The sequence below is a fragment of the Lissotriton helveticus genome, chromosome 5_1 (genome assembly GCF_964261635.1).
Source record: "Lissotriton helveticus chromosome 5_1, aLisHel1.1, whole genome shotgun sequence".
NCBI classification, from domain to species: domain Eukaryota; kingdom Metazoa; phylum Chordata; class Amphibia; order Caudata; family Salamandridae; genus Lissotriton; species Lissotriton helveticus.
In genome coordinates, this window is record NC_136065.1 from 270,239,215 (window position 1) to 270,265,347 (window position 26,133).

The following is a 26,133-nucleotide window of genomic DNA, read 5'->3' on the forward strand; positions in this document are numbered from 1 at the left end:
TTTTACTTAGACCGAACAAATAATTTTCGTAAGTCAGACGAATTGCTAGTAGCTATTTTGCCTCTCCAGATCGGGCAGCCATTATCTAAACAAAGGGTATCCTGTTTTGTAATTTTGTTCAGCTGCACTAAAGCAGGTCGTCCACTGTAAGGACCATTTCTGCTCATTCAGTAAGTAGTATGTCCACATCAGTGGTCCTGTTTGTTGGAGTCCTTCTATTGATATTTGCTGGGTTGTAATCTAGAATAACAGGCATACCTTTTACATAACACACCATCTCTCGTGTTTGAAATCTTGAAAAGAAAAATCCTGTCAATGACATTTTATCCAACATTTTCACCACATGAGATCCATAATTCTTGCATTGCTTCATAATCCCATGTGGCTCCCAGAAGAAAGGTACATTCCGTTACCATTCCTGAGAGACTAGGCTTTTTTTCGTCAAAGGATCCATTGTGTTTTTAGCGTGTGTGCGTCATTAGACGTGATTATCCATCTGCAAATCACTGGCAGTGCTAACTCACAAGAAAAAGTCCGGATGGAACAGCCATTGTACGTGTCCTTTCAACAAGTAACTCTAGACAAGTATCTTTATGTATAGAAAGCAGAAACAAGTAACTCCTTTCGCTTAGGTTTTTGCAAACTCCAGGCTCAAATGAAGATTATAGAATTATCTGCAGTTTATGCTTTTCTTAAGGTATTTAAAGACGTATGCAAATTAATGTATTTTTGTTTATTTTGTTTTTCTGTACAGTTCTGGAAAATGCGAATGTAAACCTGGAATAACAGGATTAAAATGTGTTCTGTGCCAGGATGGATACTATGGATTCAATAACTTTGGCTGCAGCCAGTGTCAGTGCAATAATCATTCCAAAATGTGTGACGTCTTAACAGGTAAAGAAAAATTTACTCTACAGTAAAAAAAAAAAAATGAATTCTTGGAGTTCTTTTTTGTAATTAAATTCCATGCACTCACAAAACGTTGATTTAATTGTGTTTGTTCTTTGTTTTAAAATCCACATTACATTAACTTGGTTGATAGATGATAAAATACTCAAGCAACCTTGAGGATGCAATACCTACCTGCAGTTATATATCCAGACAGAGCATTAGAAAGAAAGAACGTCAATTTTCCAGCCTAAATCAAGAACAAAGTTATGCTGGTCGAAGCGTGGTTCTGGTTGCTTACATGATCTTGAGCTGTTATCCTGAAGCAAATCCTCTCCCGTTTTGGAAAAGTCTTCCAGAGCACCTTCTGCAGGATGCCAGAAGCCCATATGACCCTTTATACAATTACCAGAGAAATGTTGCATTCCCCGTGTCTTGAGTTCAAATGTGATCTCAAGCATCATCTGCATTTTGACTGTTGCAAAAAACCTAGAGCAATGCAGTGTGGTGCAAAACAATGTCACAGTATTGATCTGACACATTCTTACCTAAGTAGTTAATCACTATAGTTGGCCTTGTTTGTCCTATTCAGATGTTTGCATTTCTGCCTGCATCTCCGCATGCACACAAGCCCTACCATTTATGCAGATGGCGAAGAAATACATTTTACTCAAGACCTGAAAGTAAATTATTATTATTTATGCAATTTGTTGAGCGCATGATTACCCGAAGGTGTCTTGGCGCTTGACAGAAAAAAATTGAAGGTTATACCCAAGAACTGACGGACTCTAATAGTTAAATAACCAGGTCTTCAACTGCTTTCTAAATGCTATTAATGTAGGGATGTTCTTAAGATCACCTGGCAAGGTGTTCCGTAATTTAGCCGTGGCCACTGCAAAAGATCCATCTCCCCAAGTGGCCTTGTTGGTTTTGGCTACCTTCAAAAGGTTAGCATTAGCAGATCTGAGAGTGCGTGATGGTTGATAGGGACAGAGGGCATCTTTAAGAAAAGAAGGAGATTTTTCATGAATGCTTTTGAAAGCAATACACAGGGCTTTGAATTTAATTCGCTGCCTGATCGGTAACCAATGCAGTTTGCGAATAATGTTTGAAATGGGTTTAAATTTGGGTGTACCAGTAACGAGTCTTGCAGCTGCATTTTGGACCAGCTGAAGTTTATAGACTACTTGTTGTTGAGCATTAAGCAAAAGAGCATTGCAGTAGTCGACTCAAGACATCAATAGGGTTGAAATCAAAGTATTTATAGTGTTTAAGGGAAGGTAAGGTTGAAGTTTTTTAATCATTTTAAGTGTGAAAAAGGAGGCTGAAACTATTTAATTGGCTTGATGAATGTATGAGAGTCTATTGTCAAAAATTACACCCAGGTTTCTAACCTTGGTGACCGGGTTAGGTGGAGGACCAAGATCTTGAGGCCACCAGGTGGGAGACCATGCAGGAATGAGTTTTCCAAACACCATCACTTCGGTTTTCTCCGAATTAAGTTTCAGACAGTTTGAATTCATCCAATTACATATGGCAAGCATTCCTTTTTTGGAAATTATCAGCAACTTCTCTTCCATTGTTGTTAATGGCCAGGACAAGCTGTGTATCGTCCGCGTACGATGTTAATGCTAGACGATGAGCTTTAATGACCCTCGCTAAGTCCGCCACATAAATGTTAAAAAGTGTTGGACTCAGCGAGGATCCCTGGGGGACTCCACAAGGTAGTGAGAAGGAGTCAGAGGAGAATGCGCCCATGGAAACCGATTGCTCTCGTTCTGTCAAGGAGGAGGCAAGGAGTGAAACTGCATTTGATGATACTCTGGCTTTTCCGACACGGTCGATCAGAATAGAATGATCGACCGTGTCGAATGCCGCGGAGAGATCAAGTAATATGAGCACCGCGGCACCTCCTTTATTGAGGATCATTTTTAGCTCGTCTGAAGCTTTTATTAATGCCGTCTCCATCCCATGTCCCTTCCTGAATCCGAATTGGGAAGCGTCTAGGCAGTTGTTAGTATCTATGTATTCAGATAATTGGGTATTCATAATTTTTTCAATTATCTTCGATGGATAAGGAATACATGATATGGGTCTGTAACTCGTAGCCTTAGAAGGATCTAATGTGCTTTTTTTGAGTCAAGGCTTAATTACTGTCTTTTTCCATATGGTAGGGTAGATGTTTGATGTAATCATAGCATTGAAAATATCTGCAAGAACAGTTGAGATCATTTCTGGAGCAGTTTTAAAAACAGAAGGTGGACAGGGGTCGTTGGGTGAGCCAGAGTTGGTAGTCAACATAAGTTTATGAACTAGCTCAGACGAAATGTGATTAAAAGAGAAATTGGGAGGATTAGGGGGTATAAATTTAGGTATGGTCGAAATATGGGCCTGATATGTATCTTTAGTGAGTTTATTAAAGTTGGAATAGATATCACAGACCTTTTCTTGAAAGTAAGTAGAGAGTGCATTGCACATAGATTGAGAGGCTTTTGTAGTTTGGGGTTTGTTGTGTCCAGACAGCTGAGAAACCACCTGAAAAAGCTGTTTAATTGAATCTTGGGCTGATTCAATTTGTTTGTTAAAAAAGATACTTTTCTGAGTGATAATTGATGATGTATAATTCTTTATCTTCTCTTTATAGCAGCTCTTTTCAAAAGGCTCATAGTTACTACGCCACTTGCGTTCCTGTCGTCTACAACTTTGTTTTTCCACCCTAAGGGCTTCAGTAAACCATGGAGCAGAATTTAAAACTCTGTTGGTAGAGCGTTTTTTTATGGGAACAGAGTTATCAATTGCATTTTTGATGCATGTGGTGCAATCGATGGCCACAGCTTCTGGATCAGAAGTATCAATGTCCTTTAAAGAACCTAAATCATTAATGAATTCAGGAACATTAATATTTTTCCAGGATTTAAAGGTGTTGGGTTTGCAAGGTATCGTGAGGGTTGGGGTAGAAGGGAGAATATTAAAACAGACAGCTGAGTGATCTGTCCATGTCAGTGGTACAGTTTGCTCTATAGTTAGAGTCAAGATTGGAAAAAATTCCATCTAAGGTGTGTCCAGCTAGGTGCGTAGAGGAATGAACAAGTTGGATAAGACCTGCTGCATTCATTTCAGTGAGGAGGGAGTAAGTGTCCGGGTCCTCATTCCTTTCTAAATGAAAGTTAAAATCGCCCAAAATGGTGAAGTTGTTTTCTCCAGGTATTGGCTCCAGAAGATAACTTCAAAGAGGACAGAAAAGTGGAGCGTGGGCCTGGGGGGCGATAGAGCAGGATGCCTCTAAAAGAGGTGGAGTAAGGAGTAATAAAAGTTAAATTCAGAGCCTCACATGTGTCCATTCTTAAAGGTTCTGTGTGTAAGCGAAAGGTGTCGCGATATAAGATTGCAACCCCCCCTCCTCTTTTAGGCGATCTATCAAATCTGATGTTAGAAAAACCCTCCGGGGTAGCTGAGGTAAAATCAGGGTCGGACGCCTGGTCTCCCCAAGTTTCGGTAAGTAACAAGATATCCAGGTTCCAGGAAAGAAAAGCATGTACTGTCATACCATTTGCTGTATGCTTTCAGGTATCACAAAAATCCTGTAACCTGCTTTCATTTCCTTTTATATATATTTTTTTTTAATCCGGACTGTGTGCTCATGACAGCTAGCCCTCTGTACAATTTCTATGCAACTCTGTAATTTGTTTCTAATATGGGTGGTTGTTCCTCGAAGTTCTTCCATTGAAATAATATCATTTAGAAGAGTATTGCTAAATTGAACCACGTGTTCCTTTTCTGGTGAAAGATGAGAGGATATGGTGTGCCTCTGAAGGCTGTGGGTGATAAGCTGTTCTTCAGATATGCTGCATTGTCTTAAAAGGAATAGTCATCTATCAGATTCAGCTAGAATCCTGGAATCGTAACAACATTTGCAGAGGAGGACTATGACATTCTAATTGTTAAGTAGGTCTGCATTTCCCTTAATAGATATGGAAAATGTCCTTTCAAATCCTGAAGAACTAAATCTCTATTCAAGAACCAAATAAACTTCTCTTGTACAAGCCACTTTATAAGTAATAGTGCTGGCTTAATTTGATCTTGGTGGTCTGTTCACTAGTGCAATTTAATACTGGTCCCTTCCAGTTAAATACACAGGAAGGACTCATTAGACTCAATTAGCCAGCCAGATCATACAATGGTGATCTGGATCTTTTGCTTATGCTCCACGTAAGGAAATATCTCTTTTAAGATATGGATACATTGAAAACATCTGGTCTTAACTGTTGTGGTTGCTTGAGGAGCTAGAGTGAGTTAACTGTTGTGGTTGCTTGAGGAGCTAGAGTGAGTTTTGAAAGAATACAATATCTAGATGTTTTACTATTGTTGTCTATACTAGAGAAATAAACAATGGGTGGTGCCTAATGCATTCAAAGTCAAGGGAAGTTGAATTGCCCTTGACTAACAACTCCTTATTCGATTAATTCATTTTCAGGTACGTTTTTGTTTGTCCGTCTATCATTGATATATCTATCTAATTGGTCATTCCATAAAGTACAACATTTCCCTCTCCTTTGAATATCTCTTAACTAAATGATGGAACACGTTGTGATTTGTGTTTTCACCTCTATTAATATTTATCAGCCTTTGGCATAATTCATAAAAGGGGACATGAATAATGTTGTATGTGTAGCGCAGATAAACAATAAAATATCAATAGGGGATCTTGGAATTCCTTTTTCACTTAACATTACTTTAGTTGCAGCCCCCTGGTCGGGAGAACATGGCGGCAGACGGCTGAGCTGCCGTGGTGCTCCGTGAGTCAGGCTCCCGTTTGCTTCACCTGAGCCCTGATGTTTACTTAGATTTTGCCTGCCTTCTCTTAACTTTAAATGCGGCTGTGAGTTTGACTATTTTGATTATTTAGTGCCAAAAGAGAAAAAGTGCTGTGCTGTGCTTCACGGTAAAAAAAAAAAAGAAAACTCCCTTAGCCGGCGTAGAGTTACTCGGACCGAGGTATGTCTTCGTCTTCTATGACAGGGTCCTTCGACAGTGTTTCCGGTCCTGGGAAGAGCGTCGGTGAGCCTTCCGTGACCGGTAATCGAGCGGATTCCATTCCTGCTTCCTCCGACGCTCCAGGTGCTCAGTTGGTGTGTTGGCTGTGGTCCTCGGCCGCCCTGGAGCTGCGACGTGGCAGGAAAGCACGCAGCCTGCTGCATACCTCTTGCGTTGGGTCTGTGAAGACTCGGCTCCTTGAGTCCACTCCCCAGGATACAGTGGAGGGTGCAACAGCAGTGGAAGAGCCCGGCGGCCCCAAGGGAAAAAAAAAGGAGCTTTTTGTGGAGTCTGGAGAATCGAGAGTGTCTGAGGAAGGTTTGCTCACCCAACACCCTAAAGGTAAGGGGAGAGGAGGTCGCAAAAGGGGCAAGGCGCAGGCAAAAATACAATTAAGACAGCCTGGCCCTCCTGCAGAATCAACTGCCGGCTCCGCTTCATCACCTTCAGGTAAGAGAGTTTCATCTTATCTCTCAACCGAGGTGAAATCAAAAAGCGCCAGAGGGAAAGCAAAAACTAAACGTAATTTTACTCCTGTGGTTCATGTAGGAACTAAAATCACACCATCCCTACGCTCATACTTTAAAGTAGTTCCACAGGTTGTCCATCTTACTGAGACGCAGGGCATGTCTACAGGGATGTCTACAGGGATGGTCTCAGACCAGGTACCTCAGGATACTTTAACCACTCTAACAGATCTAACTTTCATTCCAGCAGTCCTCTCTCCCTTTGGCGTTTTGTCTACACCATTTGTTGATGGTTCTGACGGTTCCATTGATGGTACCACAGTGGCATTGGCAGTATCTGCGGTATCTATACCAGTAATTAATCCTGTAATTCTACCTACCATGACTACCATTGAAGCCTCACCCCCCAAGGAGGGTAACAGTAGTGATAGGCTGGATGGCAATGTATGTAGTACACATGAGGCATCTCGAGACAGCAAGAGTTCTCCCACAGCTTCGGCCCTCAAGAGACCTGGATATCCAGGGCAGGGGGGGTTGGAAGCTGCAGTATTGGATGTATCTCTTGATCTTGCCCAGCAACAAATCTTGGGGGATGCCCTACCTTTTGTCCTAGCCACTGCTTCAACTTCAGCCTCAACTTCCGCTTTACCATCCGCCCCACTTAGTGAGGCAGGGGGTAGCATCTCAGCTGCCTTTCTGCTGGCTATGTTTTCTACTCTAACTCAGGACATAAAAAGGGGTTTCGAGAAGTCCTCAGCCATCCAGCTTGAGATTCGGAATTATTGCGAGTCCCTCGATAGTAAGATCGATGGTTTATCATCAAGAACGGGGGTTTTGGAAGAATCAATGGCTGCCATGTCTTTACATTTAGATAAAGCATAAGAGGACATTAGTAAACTCAAGAAAGAGGACCAGCCTCTGTTAGACAGGATGGAAGTGCTGGAGAACAACGCGAGAAGGGGGAACATCTTCATTCTTAATGTTCCTGAAGGATCAGAAGGTGCTGATGTCAAGAAGTATGTTGTACACTTACTAAAGGAAGCACTATGTTTGGATCAAACTTTGGAGGAGTTGACAATTGACATTCAAAGGGTCCACAGGGACCCATTTAGATAGAACCCTCAGAGGTCAAAACCACGCAAGATTCTTGTCAACTTCCATACATATGCCCTCAAAGAGCAGATCTTAAACCTAGCTCTAAAGCAGAAGTCTTTACCCGGTAAGGGGTTTACCTTCCTCGTTAAGTCAGATCTATCTAGAGCCACGCTAGAGAAACAGTGGGAGTTCGGGAGGCGATTGGACGCCTTTAGGAAGCTGGGCGCAACTGCCCAGCTTGTGTTCCCAGCTTCACTAAAGGTCATGCACAATAATAAGATGACGAATATTAGATCTGTCCAAGCAGCAGATGAGCTCTTATTAGATCTGGGCGGGAGGGCTTCGGGTAAATAGGGTTTGGTCACATAGCTGACATGGGTTAACTAGGAAAAGTCTATGTTATCATAGACGCAGACAACTACCTTTCATTGTTTGGTAATGGGTAGGCACAGGAACAGCTGAATAAAAAAAAAACCCACTTCTAAACATAAAATTTCGAGAAAATATGAAAAGAATATAAAATTTTCATAGAGTGCACATTTTTATTTATTTCTTGGCAGGTTGTTTATTATAGTAGGGAATCTCCCACTTTTTCTTTTTCACTGGGTTCTGGGTTCAGGAGGGGTAGCGGGAGCTTGAAAAAAGGGGTGCCATCTACTGGACTAGATACACCACGGGTTCTCCATGGGTGGGGGAGGGGAGGGGGTCGGGTCACGGGTTTAGGGGGGGATTTACATAAAATTCCTCATTTGCCAATCTTTTGACTCTTCTTTTTATGTTCGCCAATTGTGCTTGCATATTGTGATGCCATTTTTCTTAGGGGGTGGTGGCCCTTGTATTAAATTAAGGCTGAGCGGAGTTTGGGATAGTGGTCATGGCTAGACTAAAGTTATTGTCTTGGAACATCAATGGCCTCCGTACTAAATCTAGGGCCAGAACTTTGATGCAGTATCTTCCGGACTCCGATGCACAGGTCATCTTACTCCAAGAGACACACTTGATCCAAGCTGAGATTGACATTTTAGTGAAAGGGAATAAATGGATTGACTTCGCAATTTCAACATCACAGTCTTTGACCTCCAGAGGAGTATCACTCATCTTCAAGAAACAACTTTGGGCTAAGGTCTTAGATTCAAAGGTAAACCCTGCTGGTAGATGGGTTATTGCCTCTTTGTAAATGTAAATGTACATGTATTTATATAGCGCAAATCACCGACACGGTATCTAAGCGCTTGCTTAGGGGACCCGTCCTGGTATTCCCCTGTGAGATACCCCGGCAGGGTATCCACAAGGTGAAAGCCAGGCATCCCGCCGCGAGGGGCCGTAGTGGAGATTAAGCAAGCTATTGCCCAGAGTCGCAGAGTGTGACCCCGTGAGTCGAGTAGGCACCGGAGCGAGAATTATCGAGTCCGTGGAATTTTTAGAGCCCGAGACCCGCCGAGGCGGGGAATCGAACCCTGGTCCACGGCCGCTCTCAGCTTCCGGGTCTGCCGCCTCTAACCACTGAGCCATAATTCTCCACTCCACTATCCACTTTGTCTGTTTTGGGTGTCCAACTAACGATTGTAGGGTACTATGGTCCCAATCAAGACGATCCATCATCCTTGGAAGTCATTTTTTCACAGCTTTTGTCGTTCCCCGAACCTGTGATACTTGCCGGTGATTTTAATATCGTCCTAGACCCTGTCCTAGACAAATCACACAATAGATCCCGGGTACCGTCAAAAACAAGATCCTACTTGCTGGGAGTAATGAAGCAGTACGGATATGTAAACTGGCACTAACTGTCATCGGGTTCTCCGCTGGACCCTATTCCGCACAGGATCTGGAAAGCATTCCAGGATGAACTCTTCCACCCCTTGTATTCCATCTGCCAACAGTCGCTTGCTACTGCGACCGTCCCGGAGAGCTGGAAGCTAGCGGTGGTTTCCCCCTTTTGAAAAAACCCACACTCGATCCTACCTGTCTGTCAAATTACAGGCCGATCTCCCTGCTCCCTTTTCCGGTTAAGATCCTGGAGAAGTTGGTCACCCGCTCCCTATCTAGTTTCCTTGAGGAGAAGGCATGGTTGGATGTGGCCCAGTTTGGGTTCCGGCCAGCGCACGGGACAGAATCGGCCCTGGTGGCCGTGTTAGACAATCTTCGTTCGCGGGTCGACACAGGTCGGGCAGCATTCTTAGTGCTGCTCGACATGTCGGCCGTGTTCGACACGGTCAGCCATTGCACCCTCATTGAGAGACTGGAGGAGAGCAGGGTTACGGGGTTGGCCAGAGACTGGTTAGTCTCCTATCTTAACAACAGACAGCAGGTAGTGGCTCTGCCACCTTTTAAGTCGGATGTGCGGAAAGTTGGGCAGGGGGTACCTCAGGGCTCGGCCATCAGCCCTATATTATTTAATCTGTACCTCCGCCCATTGATCCAACTGATAAAATCTTTTGGTATCTCGGTGTTTAACTACGCCGATGATACCCAATTGGTTTTCTCTCTGGAGGGTAAAGACGCGTCTCCTTGGAGACTTTCCACCGTTGCCTGACTGCTACATCGAACTGGCTGCGCTCCAATTCCCTCCAGTTTAAAGGATCTAAGACGGAGGTACTCTACTGTTCCAATGACCGTGTACCACGCGCCCTTCCTGATGATTTTTGGCCTTCTTCCTTTTCCGAAACAGTCACGGCTGCAGAGTCTGCTCGAAATCTGGGGGTCATGTTTGGCCCCAACCTTCAACTGGATCTTTTCGTAAACAAGACCGTAGCAACTTGTATGATGTTGCTTCGGATGTTGCGGAAGGTCCTACCACTTCTCCCAGCCCAGGCTAGGCCAGAAGTAGTGCGGCGTCTGATCTTGAGCAGATTAGACTACTGCAACGCACTGCTCCTGGAGGCGCCTAGAACGCTGGTGGGAAGGCTGCAGCGGGTTCAGAATATGGCCGCCAAGCCGGCACTTTCTCGTCCGCGTGCTGCGTCATCTACTTCGGCACTACAGGATCTTCACTGGCTGCCGATTCAATCAGCGGATCCTTTTTAAAGCATCCTGTCTGGTGTTTAGAGCCTTACATAGGCAGGGCCCTGTACTATTACAGAACCTCTTTTCCTGGTACACTACATCTCGGAGCCTTCACTCCTCGTCTGCGTACTTGGTGTCGGTCCCTAGAGTTCAAAGGGTAAGGATGGGAGGGCGGTCGTTTAGTTTTGCGGCCGCCAGACTCTGGAATTCCCTCCCGCTCCTGTTAAGAAGCCAGGGTGAATCTCTGGCTTTTAAAAAAGGGCTGAAAACGCATTTGTTTCCTTGAGTAGTCTATGCTCCGTATCGATGGTAGGGCTTATGTGAGTCAAAGCGCCAGGATGCCCTTTGGGTGACAGTACAGCGCGATACAAGTATGCAAAATAAATAAATAAAATAAATATGTGGATATTTGGAGATTAAGGGCAGGTCAACAGCAGGGTATCTCTTTTAGGAACTACAAGTACCATCATCAGTCCAGGATTGATTTTATATTAATCCACCAGAGGTTAGTTGACGCTGTTAAGGATATTAAATATCTCCAGTTGCATTTATCGGATCATTCAGCAGTAGTGTTGGAACTCACGACCCCTTTCTCTACTCCTGTCAGGTCTTGGTTGTTCGATCGCACTTTGCTCTCCCATTCTGACGTCAGCTTTCTAAAAAATGAGGTGGCTTTTTTCCTAGAGGTAAATTCAGGCTCAGCTGGCATCGGAATAGTGTGGGATTCTCTTAAGGCGTTCTTGAGAGGTCTAATTACAGGTAAAGTGGCCTATAGAAGGAGGGAGTATAGAGAGGCCGTGGTTTGAGTGGAGGCAAGTATAGCTAAGACTCAGCTCGACATTGACGCTAACTCTGCTTCTGTGGATGTCGTCTTAACACCTCTGCGAGATAAATTACTTTCTTTAAAGGGCCAATTAGCTTCTATTCTCAACCAACAAGTACAAGAAAGGTGGGATGCCAGTAAAATTGCCCACTTCCAGTATGGGGAGGGAGCTGGGAAGTTACTGGCATGGAAAGCAAAAACGGATCAGGTCCGTAACAACATTGACCTGATTAAAGTCAATGAGATCCCTTTGTCCCTAGACGTTGATATTAGGTCAGCCTTTAGAGATTTCTATCAATCTATTTATCTTGAGGACAAGAGGCTTGAACCTGATATTAAGGGCTGGCTAAGTAAAATTTCCCTCCCAAGTCTTTCTGATGATCAGAGTGCTATGCTAGAAAGCAGAATTTCGGAAGAAGAGGTGAGGGAAGCTATTCAGAATGCCAAGAAGGGCAAAGCGTCAGGGCCGGACGGCCTTCCGGCTGAAATTTATAGAGCTCTGGAGCAGGAATTTGTCCCTTTTCTGGTAATTTTGTTTAATGAGATTCTGCTTAACGGGGTACGTCCTCCAGTGTCATGGGATAATGCTTCCATAACCGTGATTTTAAAACCAGGGAAGCCGTCAACTGCTTGTGGTTCGTACAGACCTATTTCGATCCTAAACGGGGACTACAAGATATTTTCCTCAATTCTGGCAAAGAGACTGGCCGTAGTTGCTCCCACTATTTTACATAGTGACCAGAAAGGGTTCGTTAAGGGCAGGCAGTTGTATGAATTAACTTTTGATTTATTCGGAGCGATAGATATAGCTGTTCTACATTCTCTTCCCTTGGCGGTCCTTACGTTGGATGCCACCAAGGCCTTCGACAGGGTCAATTGGATGTATCTGTCGGAGGCCTTGGCAAAATTCAGCGTGGGTGAGAAATTTCGTCAGGCAATTGGTCTTCTTTACCAGAACCCTAGTGCCTGTGTTCTGGTTAACGGTCTATTATCAGATCCTTTTTACATCTCGAGGGGAACGCGGCAGGGCTGCCCGCTCTCTCCACTCCTTTTCGATCTATACGCTGAACCATTTCCCCAGAGTTTGAGGGACAATTTTAACATCAAGGCGTTCGCATACAGGGGTTGGGAGAGAAAGGTGGCACTCTATGCCGACGATATTCTCATTTTTACCTCTGATGAATGCACGGCCCTTCTTGAAATATTTAAGTTGGCCTCGGAATTCGGGGAGGTGTCCGGTTACGAAGTCAACACACTAAAGACTGAGATGTTGACTTGGAATATCGACCAGAGTACATTTAGCTCCAACATTAGGCCGGGGAAACGGTTGAGGTTTCTGGGCTTGGATATTGTAGGAGATATTGATCAGATCGCAACCAACAATTTCTCAAAGGTGGCAAAAGAATGTCGTAAGCTGCTTCAATTATGGGCTCACCTCCCACTTTCTCTATTGGGAAGGGTCAACCGTGTCAAAATGTCCATTTTACCAAAGATTTCTTTTTTGTTTAATGCTATTCCTTTTCATTTGACTCCAGCCTTATTAAAAAAAACTACAGTCCGATATTAACACCTTTATTTGGAATAAACATCTTCCAAGAATTTACTGGAAAAAAATCAGGAGGCATAGGGAGAAGGGGGGACTGGCTGCCCCGGATCTTCAGGCTTATGCCTGGGCTTTTCAGCTTTCTCATGCCAGGATGTTACTAAAAAATCCAGCTAATCATGGAGTGGGGCCTATGTATTTAATGTTGTTGGAGGCAGAAGGTGTGGGCCAGTCAGGCTTTCTCTTTAAATTAGGGGACCCCAAGTTTTAAAAAAAAGTTACGCTGAAAATCTTACGAGGTATGGCAAGAACTTGGGCCCAGATATCCAAGGCTATTAAAATAGGGTACTATGGAAGTAGGACACCTCTGTGGGACCTTCCAGACAGCCCTGCCTGGCTGGGGGACATACTTGCCGTACCGATAAGAGAGGCGGGGTTGGAGGTTTGGGGCGATCTATTTGTTGAAGGGGACTTGCTTCCTTGGGACAGTTTAAGTAATAAAATTGGCCCAAATTTTTCTAGGCTTAAATATTTGCAAATGTCCAGCGGGTCTTGTGCATACTCTGTTCAACTTCCGCGAGGAGGTAAATTCCCCTTGGGTGTGTATAGCTACCTTATAACCCTTCTAGCTGACAAACCTCCTGCCAAAAAGGAGATCTCAGTCTGGTATAATTTAATCTTGGAAGAAATGGATGGAGAATTCCTATTGCCGGATACGCTTTGGTCCTCGTTTGTTTCCAACTCTAATTTGCAAGATCTTTGGAGTGCATCATGTAGAATGATGTGGGACATTGTGAAACCTGCCTGGTTACGCAGGAACCATATTTTTACTATTCACCGAGCGTATTATTCACCACTTAGGCTTTCTAAATTCACACATGGAAAGGCGGTGGCCTGCGCGAGATGTGGGCTGTTGGCCGCTTCTGACATTCATATGTTTTATGAGTGCCTTCACTTAACCCGTTTTTGGGATGACATAAGTAAGACTCTTTCTGTATCTGTCGGCTCCAATATTGCCTTGAATCTCGCCTCAGTAATTTTTGGTCTTTTTGAAAGGGTTCCTTCTGAGAGGAAGTTAATTTTTTATTCTATCCTGCTCGCTAGGAGGGAGATATGCAGGAAATGGAAAGACTCTCTTCCTCCCTTTATTAATGATTGGTATGCTTCAGCCTTGCAGGTTTCCAAGCTGGACTTGGCCAGAGTAGGGAACCCGGAAAAAAACATCTTTCTGGCATTTGCTGAAATGGGACCATTGAGTACCTTTTTTTTTTTTTTTTTTTTCCCAGGTCCAATGATTAAGCCATCGATCCCATTATTGGGCATAGCCGCGTCCATATGCTCTCACCAGCATCTTGGCTGTACTCCAGTGACCTCCGTATGGTTTTGATCCAGCGATCGTTATGGTTTAAGTTTAGTTGCTGAGGGACGAGGCCCACGCTCCATTACTGTCCCCACCAGTTGAAACAACTGAGGCAGCACAACGCTTATAAACCTATAGATTGCTTATTTAGAACCTAGGTGGCAAATGAGGACAAAAAAAACCCATTACTTAGTTGTTTCTGCAGAATTATTAAGTTGGGTGATGTGCAATAGTATCTCTGTATTAAAAATTGCATACCCAGATCTATGTCTTCAATTCCGCATGCACACTTTCTGGTTGAACAGTGATGGTCAGGCTACCAAGTTTTTAGCATCTTGAATAATCCTGACACTTTTTAATTCTTTTTATAATTAGTCAATACCATTCATTGCCACTTCTATGACTCATTGTTACACGGACTTCCACAGCTACGATTTTGATGTTCTCGAAATTATTGTTGAAAAAACACGTTGCACTAAACTAAAAAAAGAGCGATTTCCCGAGTGCTTAGTGCTGTATTAGTAAGTGCGAAACACAAATTGGAGAAAGGAAGGGAGCGATTGGTGAAGTATTTGGGCGATCAGAGTGACAACTACTTTGAGGCCAAGATTAACGTCTAGGGAGGTAATAGTCTTTGCTTGGCTATGAATAGTTACATTTAACTGTCTCAGTTGTCCCTATTGTACAAGGAAAAACGTGGACAGTGCATCACGGTCACTCCTCAAACTGTCAGACATATCTCACTGACATGGGAGTTGGTGTATTTTTTCCACACTGTCTCTAGCCAAGCTGTAGAATGACTCTAAGGTATTGGTTTGCGGTTGTCAAAATACTGTTATGGACGTTGGAATGGCAATTAACCATTAATTCAATGGTGTTCTTTTTGGATCCGATCGAAGACTAAGATATGGCCAGAGTTTCCACATTCTTACTGTACTTGAGCCTGGCCATCTCCAGACGTGCCAGCAAACATTGACAGAAAATAGCTCACACAGTACAGAATAGATTGCCTGCCACTGGAAGAGCTGAGCCATACAAACATTCATATTTTTTTTATAGTATATAATCCTTAATATGAGAGGTGGATGAGCGTCATTATACGTAGCTATCCTTGAAGTTGATTGCTCTACACGCGTCGTGGAATAATCTTGATAAGAAATGGACACTGGTTACGCACATGGCAGTAGGGGATAGATGTTCCGCTTCATATGATGATCAGACCCCGAAAATAAAGTGGTGTTTTATTGAACTGTCTAGTTTTGAAGAAAATGGCGATACATTTGTTTAACAGATTTATACCTTTAAAATTCCTCTCACTTCAAAAACACTTTTGGAAACGGAGTTATCACCAATTCCCTCAGGACATCCGAAGATATCTAAACAACCACATTACAAATATGCCAGCCACTGTCTCCAGTCCATTTTTTTTAAGGCAACGCCTGTATTGTGCAAACAAACGTTAGTATATTCCGGCTATAAGTTTGTTTTGTTAGGTAAATCGTCGTATTTCAAAATTTCTACAGAAACCAGTGTTGGCTTTCCGGTAGATAAGTAAATATGTCAATTGAGGCGTTAGAATGTTGAATATGCATCGATGCTCCGACAGTGCCCGTTTTAGAGATGTTTTATAACTGAACATTTTTACTTTTGTATAGAAAGATGTAAGTATTCACATGTTTGCTGATTTTCACATTATAAACCATGTTTCTTTAAGCCACCGTTAATGCACATAGCCTTTCAGTTTAAAATTGTAGCTTTAATGCCATTAACGATTTTCTTTTTCATTTCGTCTTGCAGGCAACTGCTCGGGATGCAAAAACAACACGATCGGTGCCCACTGTGAAGAATGCGAAACAAGTTTCTACAGAAGTCAAAACCTTTCACTTACAGAAAAATGTTCGCAATGTCCCTGCTCCAAAGAGCTATCAAATGGCAGCTGTCATCTAAGTAAGTGTTTCATGTGTTAGTATAATCCTGCCTTTGACTCTGTTATGGTATAGAATCTACCAAACTGGCTTTAATGCGTGCAGGTTACAAGCCAAGCAACCCTTTGACAGCCTCTTCTACCTAACCGTGATTATTGTCGCCACATAGTGGTGGAAATGAAATGTGTTTCCTCGTTACTTCAAACAAGTCATGGCACTCGCGCGGCTAGTCTTTATTGCTGCGTTCGCACTCGGCATTCACTCCAGTTCTGCGTTTTCTGCTAGACGGTGTTGAACATAGATTGCTTTCTACTTTTGAGGTTTAGCATTGCTTCCTACTTAGTGTAAGTAAGTAGATTTATTGTCTGATTAATAAAAATCATCACAAATTAGCACTTCAAAATACATACAAAAAACATTAAATATACATAAGAATATCCTTAAAATATCATTCAAATTACTTTGGACAAAAACATAAATATTGAGTTAAAATCTCTGAATAAAAAAATTCAGTACGTTAGATTCAAACAACTGTTTAAGACTTCAAAGTGCCAAGTGCTTAAAAGCAAGTGACCTTCTATTATCTAATCCTATAAAAACCACTCAGAAGGGCATTAGCATACAAATCTAAGCTATAGATCCAAGCATTTTTTTGGCAATTTTTAGAAACTTTATAATCTGACAAATCAATGGAATAGAAACACCAGATAAGCATAAAATGAGAGCCAGATAACAGATCTTGCCCCTGCTTTAAGAAATTAGGGATTTAATAATATACAGCGTACATTAAGCAGTTTTGGGCAGGCACACAGGATATGCAGTAAAGTTTCATGTGACCACCCACACAGTCTACACTCACTGGTTGGCCAGGTTTGTATCCATTTCGGTGTGTCTTCCTTAGTAGGGTACCTACAAAGTCTTAATTTAAAAAATGATTCCCTTGTATGTCTCGGAAAATGAGTAGCCAAATAGGGCAGGATTTGCAAAGAATTAATCACTGACCAAATATGTTTTTTACCGCTAAGGCCTTTTTATCCGCAATAAATAAGTTGATCTTAATCTTTTTATTTAAGAACTGTTTAAAACTAAACCTGTTCATTTCTGAGAACCCTGACTGCAATTCAAAACTCTGAAAACATGTTAAAATGTAGGATCTCCAAGCGCCAGTATAAACAGAGTGATTTATTTTGTACCAGCAGTAATTTGCTAGGGAGTCAGGATCAAATAAAAACAAGGAGTGCATACATTTAAAAAATGACCCTTGCACCACTGTGGACTGTCTTCAGGGTCAAAACTCCAAACGGATTTCGGCTTGGTCATTGACCAAGGAAATCCAAAGACTGCTTTAAAAGCCTTCATTTCAATTTCGACTCCTCAGCGCCCGCCATAGCCATCCTGGACGGCTAGAAGATCACCCGCAGGGATCGCGCCAACGGAATCTGAGAAGGAATAGCCATCGTCCACAAGTGCACCCTCAAGGTTGCCACCCACGCAGACGACACCCTCCACACCGCCGAACACCTGCACTTCCGGATCCACACCGACCCCAACACACACCCTCTGAAGAATACTCATCTACAGACGACCCTGGGCTCAGTTCAGCGACTCAATCGCTGAACTGAACTGAGCAGAGCTGAGCAGAACTATGGAGAACATGGCGGTCAGTCGCAAGTTTTTTTTTCTTTTCGCGAGAGACTGCATGCAAGCTCCCGACACTGCAGTCTGTGTATGATACCTACCAGAGTTTCCACTTGGGAATCCTCAGGCGAGTCAAGGAGCAAGGAAAGTTGAAGTGTGAGAGTTAGAGAGGTCCTCAGTTGGATGTCCTTGCAGGCGAATGAGCAAGGAGCGATTCTGCCCCCGTCAGCAGCGACGCCTTTGCAGTGCTGGGCCTGGGCAGATGAAGGTGACGCTGTGGTGCTAGAGAAACAGAGTCCGCACAAGCGCGGGGTCTCCAGGGCAGGAGGGAGAGTAAGGCTGCAGCATTTGTTTTAGTACTGGGGAGGCAGAAGGAGGAAATGGGTGCCTGTTTGTTGTGTGCCCATACACTTAATATCTGGGCTATTGAGGATACGTTTAATACGCTGATTACGGACGAAAGCAACAACAGTGTGCAAAAAGTGGGACTGTCTCTGGAAGTTGGTATTTCCAAGCAATGTGCACTAGGGGCCCAGGAAGTAAAAGGATTTTTGGGGGCCTTGCGGGGGGGGGGGGGAAGGGGGGGAAGTGGACCGGATATAAATTGCTATGGTTTCAAAGGAGAGAGGCGAGCAGATGGGAAGGAGGTATGCCATGAGGTCAGCCATTTCTGTAGGAGGTAACCCACACTTAAAAGCACAAAGTACAACCAACGGACAGGGAGATAAGGCCTTAAAGGGTAGGTATTCTCAGAGCCCAGTTGCTAAGGCTCATCTAGTAACAGGCTTACAAGTGGAGTAGACAAGAGCAGGGAGATACCTGAAGCCAGTAAAGCAAGTTAAGTGAGAAAGTAACACCGTCCCTTAGGTCATATTTAGGTAAATCCAGGGGAATTTCTAATACCACTGTCCTTCGCCAACTGAAGAGAGGTCCCTCCCAGAGGATAGAAATAAGATGAGGTAGCAACAGAGGAGAAAGGATGGAGGGATTTGAAGGGTCCAATTTGAGAAGGGTGGTTGGTGTTGCTTTGACAGGGATCCCTATAACAAACCATTTTAGCCCTCTAATGCAAGTTGGTGTTGCAGAGCAGGGTGGTGAGCCATGGAGTCCTACTGATAGTACAGTGAAGAGAAAAGAGTGAAGAGGAGAGGGCCAGCCAGGGTTTGAGAAATCATCATTTGGGAGAGACATCATTGAGGAGAGAGTGGGAGGACAGCAGACACTACAAGAGATGATTACTGTATTAACAGGAGAGATTAAGGAGCGGTTTACAGTCTCAGAAGCCAATCAAAAGCACATTCAGGTTGTCTGCTTTAAGTTGGAAGAGAAGGTCAATGTGTTAACAAAGCATTCAGAAGTATTGGAGAAGACGGTACAGGATCTTAGCTTGGAAAATGAGGTGAATGTAAGATTTGAACAGAGGGCGAAGTCTTGGAATAGAAATTAGTAAGGTTGGAGAACAATGCTATGAGAAATAATATCCGAATGTTGAATGTTACCGAAGGGCTAAAAGGGAATGATCTGAAATGCTTTGTGGTGAAGTTACTTAGGAAGGCACTGAAGCAGTTGATCTTGAGTCTGAAAGACAGAGGATACTCAGAGACCCCTTTAAGTTGAGCTCTGGGAGGCAGAAACCATGTAAAATCATGGTTAATTTTTTCCTACACAGTTAAAGAGCATTTTAACATCTGCAAGAAGGAGAAAATCCGTAGGGTACAAGATACTTCATTCTCCATTAAGTCCATCTTTCCCGTTCTACTTAAGACAGGCACTGGAAACTGGGCAAGCAAACGGAAAAACGTAAGAAAAAGTGCTCAGATCAGGTTACTGGCGCTGTTGAGAGATATGAGTAATAACAAAATCTACAACTTTAATAACCCCGAGGATGTAGATGAGCTTCTGCAATACTTGAATTCAGGCAAGGAAGGGACTTAATGTAGAGGTGTGATAGGATGCATCTGTTGGTGGAAGTGGAGCTCAAATAGACATTATGTATGCCTAAGCCTTTAGAAGGGAGGATACTCAAGGGTGGGTTGTGGGGTTTTGGACAAATAGGGAGCATGGCAAGGGGGCAATCAAAAAAAAAAATGAAGTCCTCTTTTTTAAAAGTCACAATGGGTGTAGAATGTTATAATTGTATTTCCAGTTTAACTGGTTAGGATGGGTGTAGGAAAAGGACAAGGGGATGCCAGGGACCAGCACTACAGATATTGTGTTGGAATGTGAATGACTTTAGGATTAGAATAAAGCAACGTCGGATCTTATTTGAAAGATTGTGGGGCTACGGTTATGCTTTTGCAAGAGACAGACTTATAGAGATTAGAGTGTAAGGAACTGTTGTTGAAGCAGAGTTGGGTCAGTCAGGCTGTGGCAACAGACCAGCCGCATTGTACAAAAGGGGCAAATGTGGGGACTGAGGTGTTGGGAAGTAGAGCAGATGAAGGAAGATGATGGGCTATTGTTGAGATTAGGATACAGAAGGAGTGGTTTACATTAGTTAGCTACTCTCGGCCTAAAATAGAGGCGGTATTGCCCCGGCAGAAGCTGTTGTCAGCTCTTCTGGATTTTCACTCCCATTATTTTTAGGGGGAGATTTTAATATTGTTTTGGACAATGTATTAGATATGTCATGAGGGCGTTCTCAGATACACTCCCCCATTCCATCAAAGTACATGTAGAGCGTGCTACTTACCCGTGAGGGTCTCAAGGCGCTGAGGGGAGGGGGTGCTGCTACTGCTCTAAGAGCCAGGTCTTGAGGAGTCTTCTGAAGGCGAGTAGGTCTTGGGTCTGCCGTATGTGGGTAGGGAGGGTGTTCCAGGTCTTGGCGGCGAGGTAGGAGAAGGATCTGCTGCTGGAGGTCGTTCGTTGGATGCGGTGGACAGCAGCGAGGGCGAGGCTGGCTGAGCGGAGCTGGTGGGTGGGGGTGTAGAAGCTGAGTCTGCTGTTAAGGCAGGCTGGTCCGGCGTTGTGGAGTGCTTTGTTTGTGTGGGTGAGGAGCTTGAAGGTGATCCTCTTGTCGATGTGGAGCCAGTGTAGGTCTCTCAGGACGGGGGTGATGTGGCTGCGGCCGAGTTCGTCGACGATCAGTCGGGCGGAGGCGTTTTGGATGCGTTGTAGTCGTCCTAGGTGTTTGGCTGGGATTCCTGCGTACAGTGCGTTGCCGTGGTCCAGTCTGCTGCTGACGAGGGCCTGTGTCACCTTTCTTCTTGTTTCTGTCGGGATCCACTTGTAGATCATGCGGAGCATGCGAAGGGTGTTGTAGCAGGAGGAGGAGATGGTGTTGACCTGCTTATCCATGGAGAGGGAGGAGTCTAGGATGAATCCTAGGTTGCGTGCATGGTCGGTGGGTGTTGGTGCTGTTACCATTGTGGTCTGCCACCAGGAGTCGTCCCAGGCTGACTGGGTAGGTCCGAGGATGAGTACCTCCGTCTTGTCAGAGTTCAGCTTCAGACTGTTGCCCCTCGTCGACTGCCTTTATTCCCTCGTGGAGGTTGGTTTTGGCGGTGTGTGGGTCCTTGGTGAGGGAGAGGATGAGCTGGGTGTCATCTGCATAGGAGATGATGTTGAGGTCATGCTGGCGGGCCACTTGTGCAAGGGGGGCCATGTAGATGTTGAACAGCGTCGGGCTGAGGGATGAGCCCTAGGAGACGCCGCAGATGTCGATGACTTCGGATCGGAAGGGTGGGAGGCAGACGCTCTGGGTTCTGCCGTTGAGGAAGGACGTGGTCCAGTCAAGGGCCTTTTCTTGGATTCCGGCTTCTAGCAGGCGTGTCTTTAGAGTGCGATGGCAGACCGTGTCGAAGGCGGCCGACAGGTCCAGGAGGATGAGGGCTGATGTTTCGCCGTTGTCTAGTTGGCGCCTGATGTCGTCTGTGGCGGCGATGAGGGCTGTCTCGGTGCTGTGGTTTCGTCTGAATCCGGACTGGGACGGGTCCAAGATGTTGTTGTCTTCCAGGCGGCGGGCCAATTGCCTGTTGACTATTTTCTTGATGACCTTTGCCGGGAATGGGAGCAGGGAGATGGGCCGGAAGTTCTTGAGGTCCGCCTTGGGTTTCTTGAGGAGGGTGTTGATTTCGGCGGGCTTCCAGCTTTCCGGGAATGTCTGTTTCGAAGGAGATGTTGATGACCTTCTGTAGTTGGGGTGCGATGGCTGCATCTGCTTTGTTGAATACTTAGTGTGGGCAAGGGTCTGACGGAGATCCTGAGTGATGGAGTTCATGACCTTGTGTGTCTCGACGTTGATGTTGGACCAGGAGGTCAGGCGGATGGCTGTTGGTGTTCACAGGGGAGGTGGAATCTGGCGTAGTCGGGGCGGATGTGGTGTTCAAGCTGTCGTGGATGTCAGAGATCTTGCGGTGGAAGAAGGTGGCTAGTGAGTCGCACAGTTCTTGTGAGGGCGGGATGTCTTCGGTGTGGGCGCTGGGGTTGGAGAGTTCCTTTACGATGCTGAAGAGCTCTTTGCTGTTGTGTGCGTTGTTGTCCAAGCAGTCTTTGAAGGAGGAACTCTTGGCTAATTTGATGAGGTGGTGATGTCTGCGGGTGGCTTCCTTGTGGGCTGCGTGGTTGACCGGTGTGCGTTCGTGGAGCCATAGTTTCTCCAGTTTCCGGCATGCGCGTTTGGAGGTCTGGAGCTCGCCGGTGAACCAGGTGGCTCTCTTGCTGAAATGGCTGTTGGAGGGTTTCTTGAGCGGGGCGAGGGTGTTGGCGCAGTCGTCGATCCACTGTCTGAGGTTGCGGGCTGCGGCGTCTGGGTTGGTGGGGTCGGTCGGTGGGTGGGTTCTGGGCGGGGGTGGTGATTAGCCGGTCTTCGGTGACTTTGCCCCAGCAGCAGCGAGGCAGCTGTTGGGTGTGGTTGTGCGTGGTTGGTTTCTTGAAGGTGAAATGGATGCAGCGGTGGTCGGTCCAGTGGAGTTCGGTGGTGTGGTCGAAGGCGACGTAGTTGCCTGTGGAGAAGACTGGGTCCAGCGTGTGGCCGGCGGCGGTGACGAGTTCTTTGAGGCCGAGGTTGTCGATCAGGGTGGCGGACGTGGCGTTGTTGTTGTTCTCGAGGTGGAAGTTCAGGTCCCCTAGGAGGATGTAGTCCGTGGAGGTGAGTGCGTGGGTGCTGGCGAGGTCGGTGATGGAGTCGCTGAACTGAGCCTGGGGTCCGGGGGGTCTGTAGAGGAGTGTTCCTCTGAGGGTGGTGTCGGCAGTGTGGAAGGTGTCGTCTGCGTGAGTGGCGACCTTAAGGGTGGTCTTGTGGACGATGGCTATTCCTCCTCCGGTTCCGTTGGCGCGATCCCTGCGGGTGATCTTGTAGACGCTCGGTATGGCTGTCGAGCGCCAAGGAGTCGTTCCACCAGGTCTCGGTCAGGAAGGCCACGTCTGGAGCGGAGGGTGTCGAGCAGATCCGATCCCAGAGCTCGACTGCGTGTTTGCGTGCGGAGCTGGTGTTGAGTATGCAGCGGAGGTGGTTGGGTCCAGTCCTTGGAGGTTTGGTGGTTCTGTCGCAGGTGAAGCTGCAGGTGCGTCAGGAGAAGGGTCTGTTTCGGGGCTGCCTGGAAGCAGGTGTGGTTTCGGCCTGCTTGAGTGTGTGGAGGCTGCTAGCGTCGTAGTGGAGTCTGGTGTTGTGGCGTTCGCGGGGCCAGGGGTTCTGGCGCTGGGCACAGACCGGCTTGCCTTCGGCGCGTCAGCGACGCGGCCACGCAGCGGACGGGCGCAGACGGGGTTGCCTTAGCCGCGCCTTCGGCGCAGCCACGCAGATGCCGTCATTTGAAGGGGAGCTTGGAGGGAGGAGCAGCTGGGTGGCGGAAGGCAGGGGATGGCGAATGGGCGCGGGGGGTGGGGCCGCAGGGGAAGCAGCAGCAGCAGGAGTGAGAAGTGGGCACGGGGAGGGGCGAGGGAAGAACAGCTCCCAGGAATGGGCAGAAAACAAAGCCAAAATGCAGGGCACAGGCGCAGGTGGAGCTGCAGCGGGGTGGGGGGGAGCGACCTACCTGTAAGGTCAAGGGTCGCTCTCCTCACCACGCAGCTGCTGTCATTTGAAGGGGAACTGGGAGGGAGGAGCAGCTGGGAGGCGGGAGGCAGGGGATGGCAATGGGCCTCTTGTCCGCCTTCCTGCCAATACCACTCCTGCCCAGAGTTCCTAAAGAAGGTCAGGAACGACTGGGCCCAAGACATCCTTGTGGCTCCAGACTGGGCTGGGAGAGTTAGGTATCCCAAGATGTTGAGCATGGCAGGGGAGGGATCTCCACTAGAATCTATCAACCCTCAGCCGTCATGCACGGAGATTGAGCAGTGGCAGTTGACAGCTTTCGACCTTCCGCCCGAAGTCTGCAATATAATATTGGCAGCGAGGCGTCCCTCTACCAACTCCTGCAGTTGGGGCAAGTTTTGGCATTTTGCGCAGGGAAACAGGTTGACCCTCTTTTGGCTCCCCTCTCTGAGGTCCATCTCTTTATCATCTCTCTTGCCCAGCAGGGCTCTGCTTCGGGCACCATGAAGGCCTATCTTTCTGCATCTCAGCCTTTCAACTGTTGCCAGATCAGCAATCCTTGTTCAAATCTCCTTTGGCGAATAGGCTTTTCAAAGGTTAACAACGTATGTTTCCACCTTAGCCCTTACATGGTCATTCTACCTTGACTGCACAAAGAAGTTCTGGGTGAGCAACCAACTCTTCGTAGAACATATGTCGGCGTGAAGAAGGGAGAGGCAGTGCAGAAATGGACCATCTCCTGGTAGATAATACTCTATATGAAGATCTGCTATGAATTGGCGAAGAAGCAATCCACTGGAGGTTTGCATGCTCATTCCACTAGAGCCAAGGCTGCGACCACTGCGCTAGCACATGGAGTTCAGGTCCTAGATATCTGCCAGGCAGCAAAGTTTGCTTCTCTACACCGTTTATGAAGCATTACAGCCTGGACAGTCCGGTCCATCAGGACGGGCACTTTTCTTGTTCAGTTTTGCGGACCCAAGGTATTGCTGGGTATCTATTCTAAGGTAAGGAATCTGCAGCTAGGAGTCTCAACCAGGCTGAACATGAATTTCAAACATGTCTCTCTGCACACACTTCCAATTTGCTAGATGTCACTGAGAAGGTTGTTGCATTTCTTTTTTTACTTTTTTGTGTTCAGATACTCTGGAGTCCGTTTCGGTGAGCCTAGCAACCACCTTTCTTACGTTTTGATGCATTAAAGAAACCTTCCACCCTCCCCCATTTCACTAATTGTTTTCTTTTGTGTTTTTTTTTAAAATATTTGTATTTTCTTTTTGTCATACAACAACATAACTGGCATGTCATCATTGGTCATCACACCTTCCCCGCCGTCCCCCCACCCACCGAGCATCACCATTAAAAGCAATACACTCTTCCCCCCCCCCCCGTTCCGGTAGTCCCGGTGAAGTTTGTGCCGGGTCCAAGTCTGTGTTGACACAACCTCTGTCATCGAATCCCCCTTTGTACCAACATGAGTACCCTCCCATCTGCCCAGAGTCAGTCTTCCGTCTAGACCATGGTATCGGCGCCATTTGCCCCACACTCTGCCAAATTTCTTAGGACATCCCTGTGCCTTATACGTGACCCTTTCCGCTGCCATGTACAGATCCAGACCCCTCCATTCCTCCAGCTGTGGCGGCGCAGCCGTCCCCCATTTTCTAGCCACATCTCTTAGCTACAACTAATGCCTGGACCAAGAAAATCAACAAGGGGCGCGCTAGATCCACATCATTTGTCATCCCCAGCAAGACCATCTTGGGATCCGGCAGCAGGGCGGTCTCCAGCACCTCCCCCAGTTCTCTCAAGACCTCAGTCCAGTAAGCCTGAATTACCGGGCAGGACCAAATGGTGTGATAGAAGTCACACCTGCCCCGATCACAGTGCAGACAGTTCGAATCTCCAACCCTTCCCATTGTGTGTAGGTGTACTCTGTCAAAGTAGGTCCTGTGAAGTATATTGTATTGGATAAGCCGCAGACGGGATTTAATGGCTACCTCTCTCTGGTGCATCAGCACCGTGTCCCAATCTACTGCATCTATTTCCCCCACATCACACTCCCACTTTCTTTTAAGATTGACCAGATCGTCGGATATGTTATTCATCACCGTTCTGTATGTTAGAGACACTGCCCTCCCTGGAATTTGTTCTTGTAGTAGGCGGCCCTCTAGAGGTGCATATTCGGGGAGCGTTCCTGACGGTATCCCTTCTGCCTGCCAGGCATGTCTCAGCTGTACATATTTGAAATATTGCGCGTGGTGTAGCCCGAATTCCGCCCTCAGTGTGTGAAATGACTTCTGTTCCTCCTTCTTGATCACGTCGCCCAGTGTCGATATCCCTATGTCATCCCATCTCTGGAACCCCTTCAATTGACTCCGTTCCT

At 46.0% G+C, this 26,133-nt stretch overlaps 1 protein-coding gene across 1 annotated transcript in view; it reads left to right on the forward strand.

Annotated features, from left to right (window-relative positions):
* The window catches only part of MEGF9 (multiple EGF like domains 9), a 280,573-nt gene that overhangs the window by 199,000 nt on the left and 55,440 nt on the right, over positions 1 to 26,133 (forward strand). Inside the window, exons 3-4 of the mRNA XM_078642182.1 lie at positions 755 to 894; positions 16,011 to 16,160. Of these exons, the coding sequence (XP_078498308.1) occupies positions 755 to 894; positions 16,011 to 16,160 (290 nt within the window). The remainder of the gene's footprint in view (positions 1 to 754; positions 895 to 16,010; positions 16,161 to 26,133) is intronic.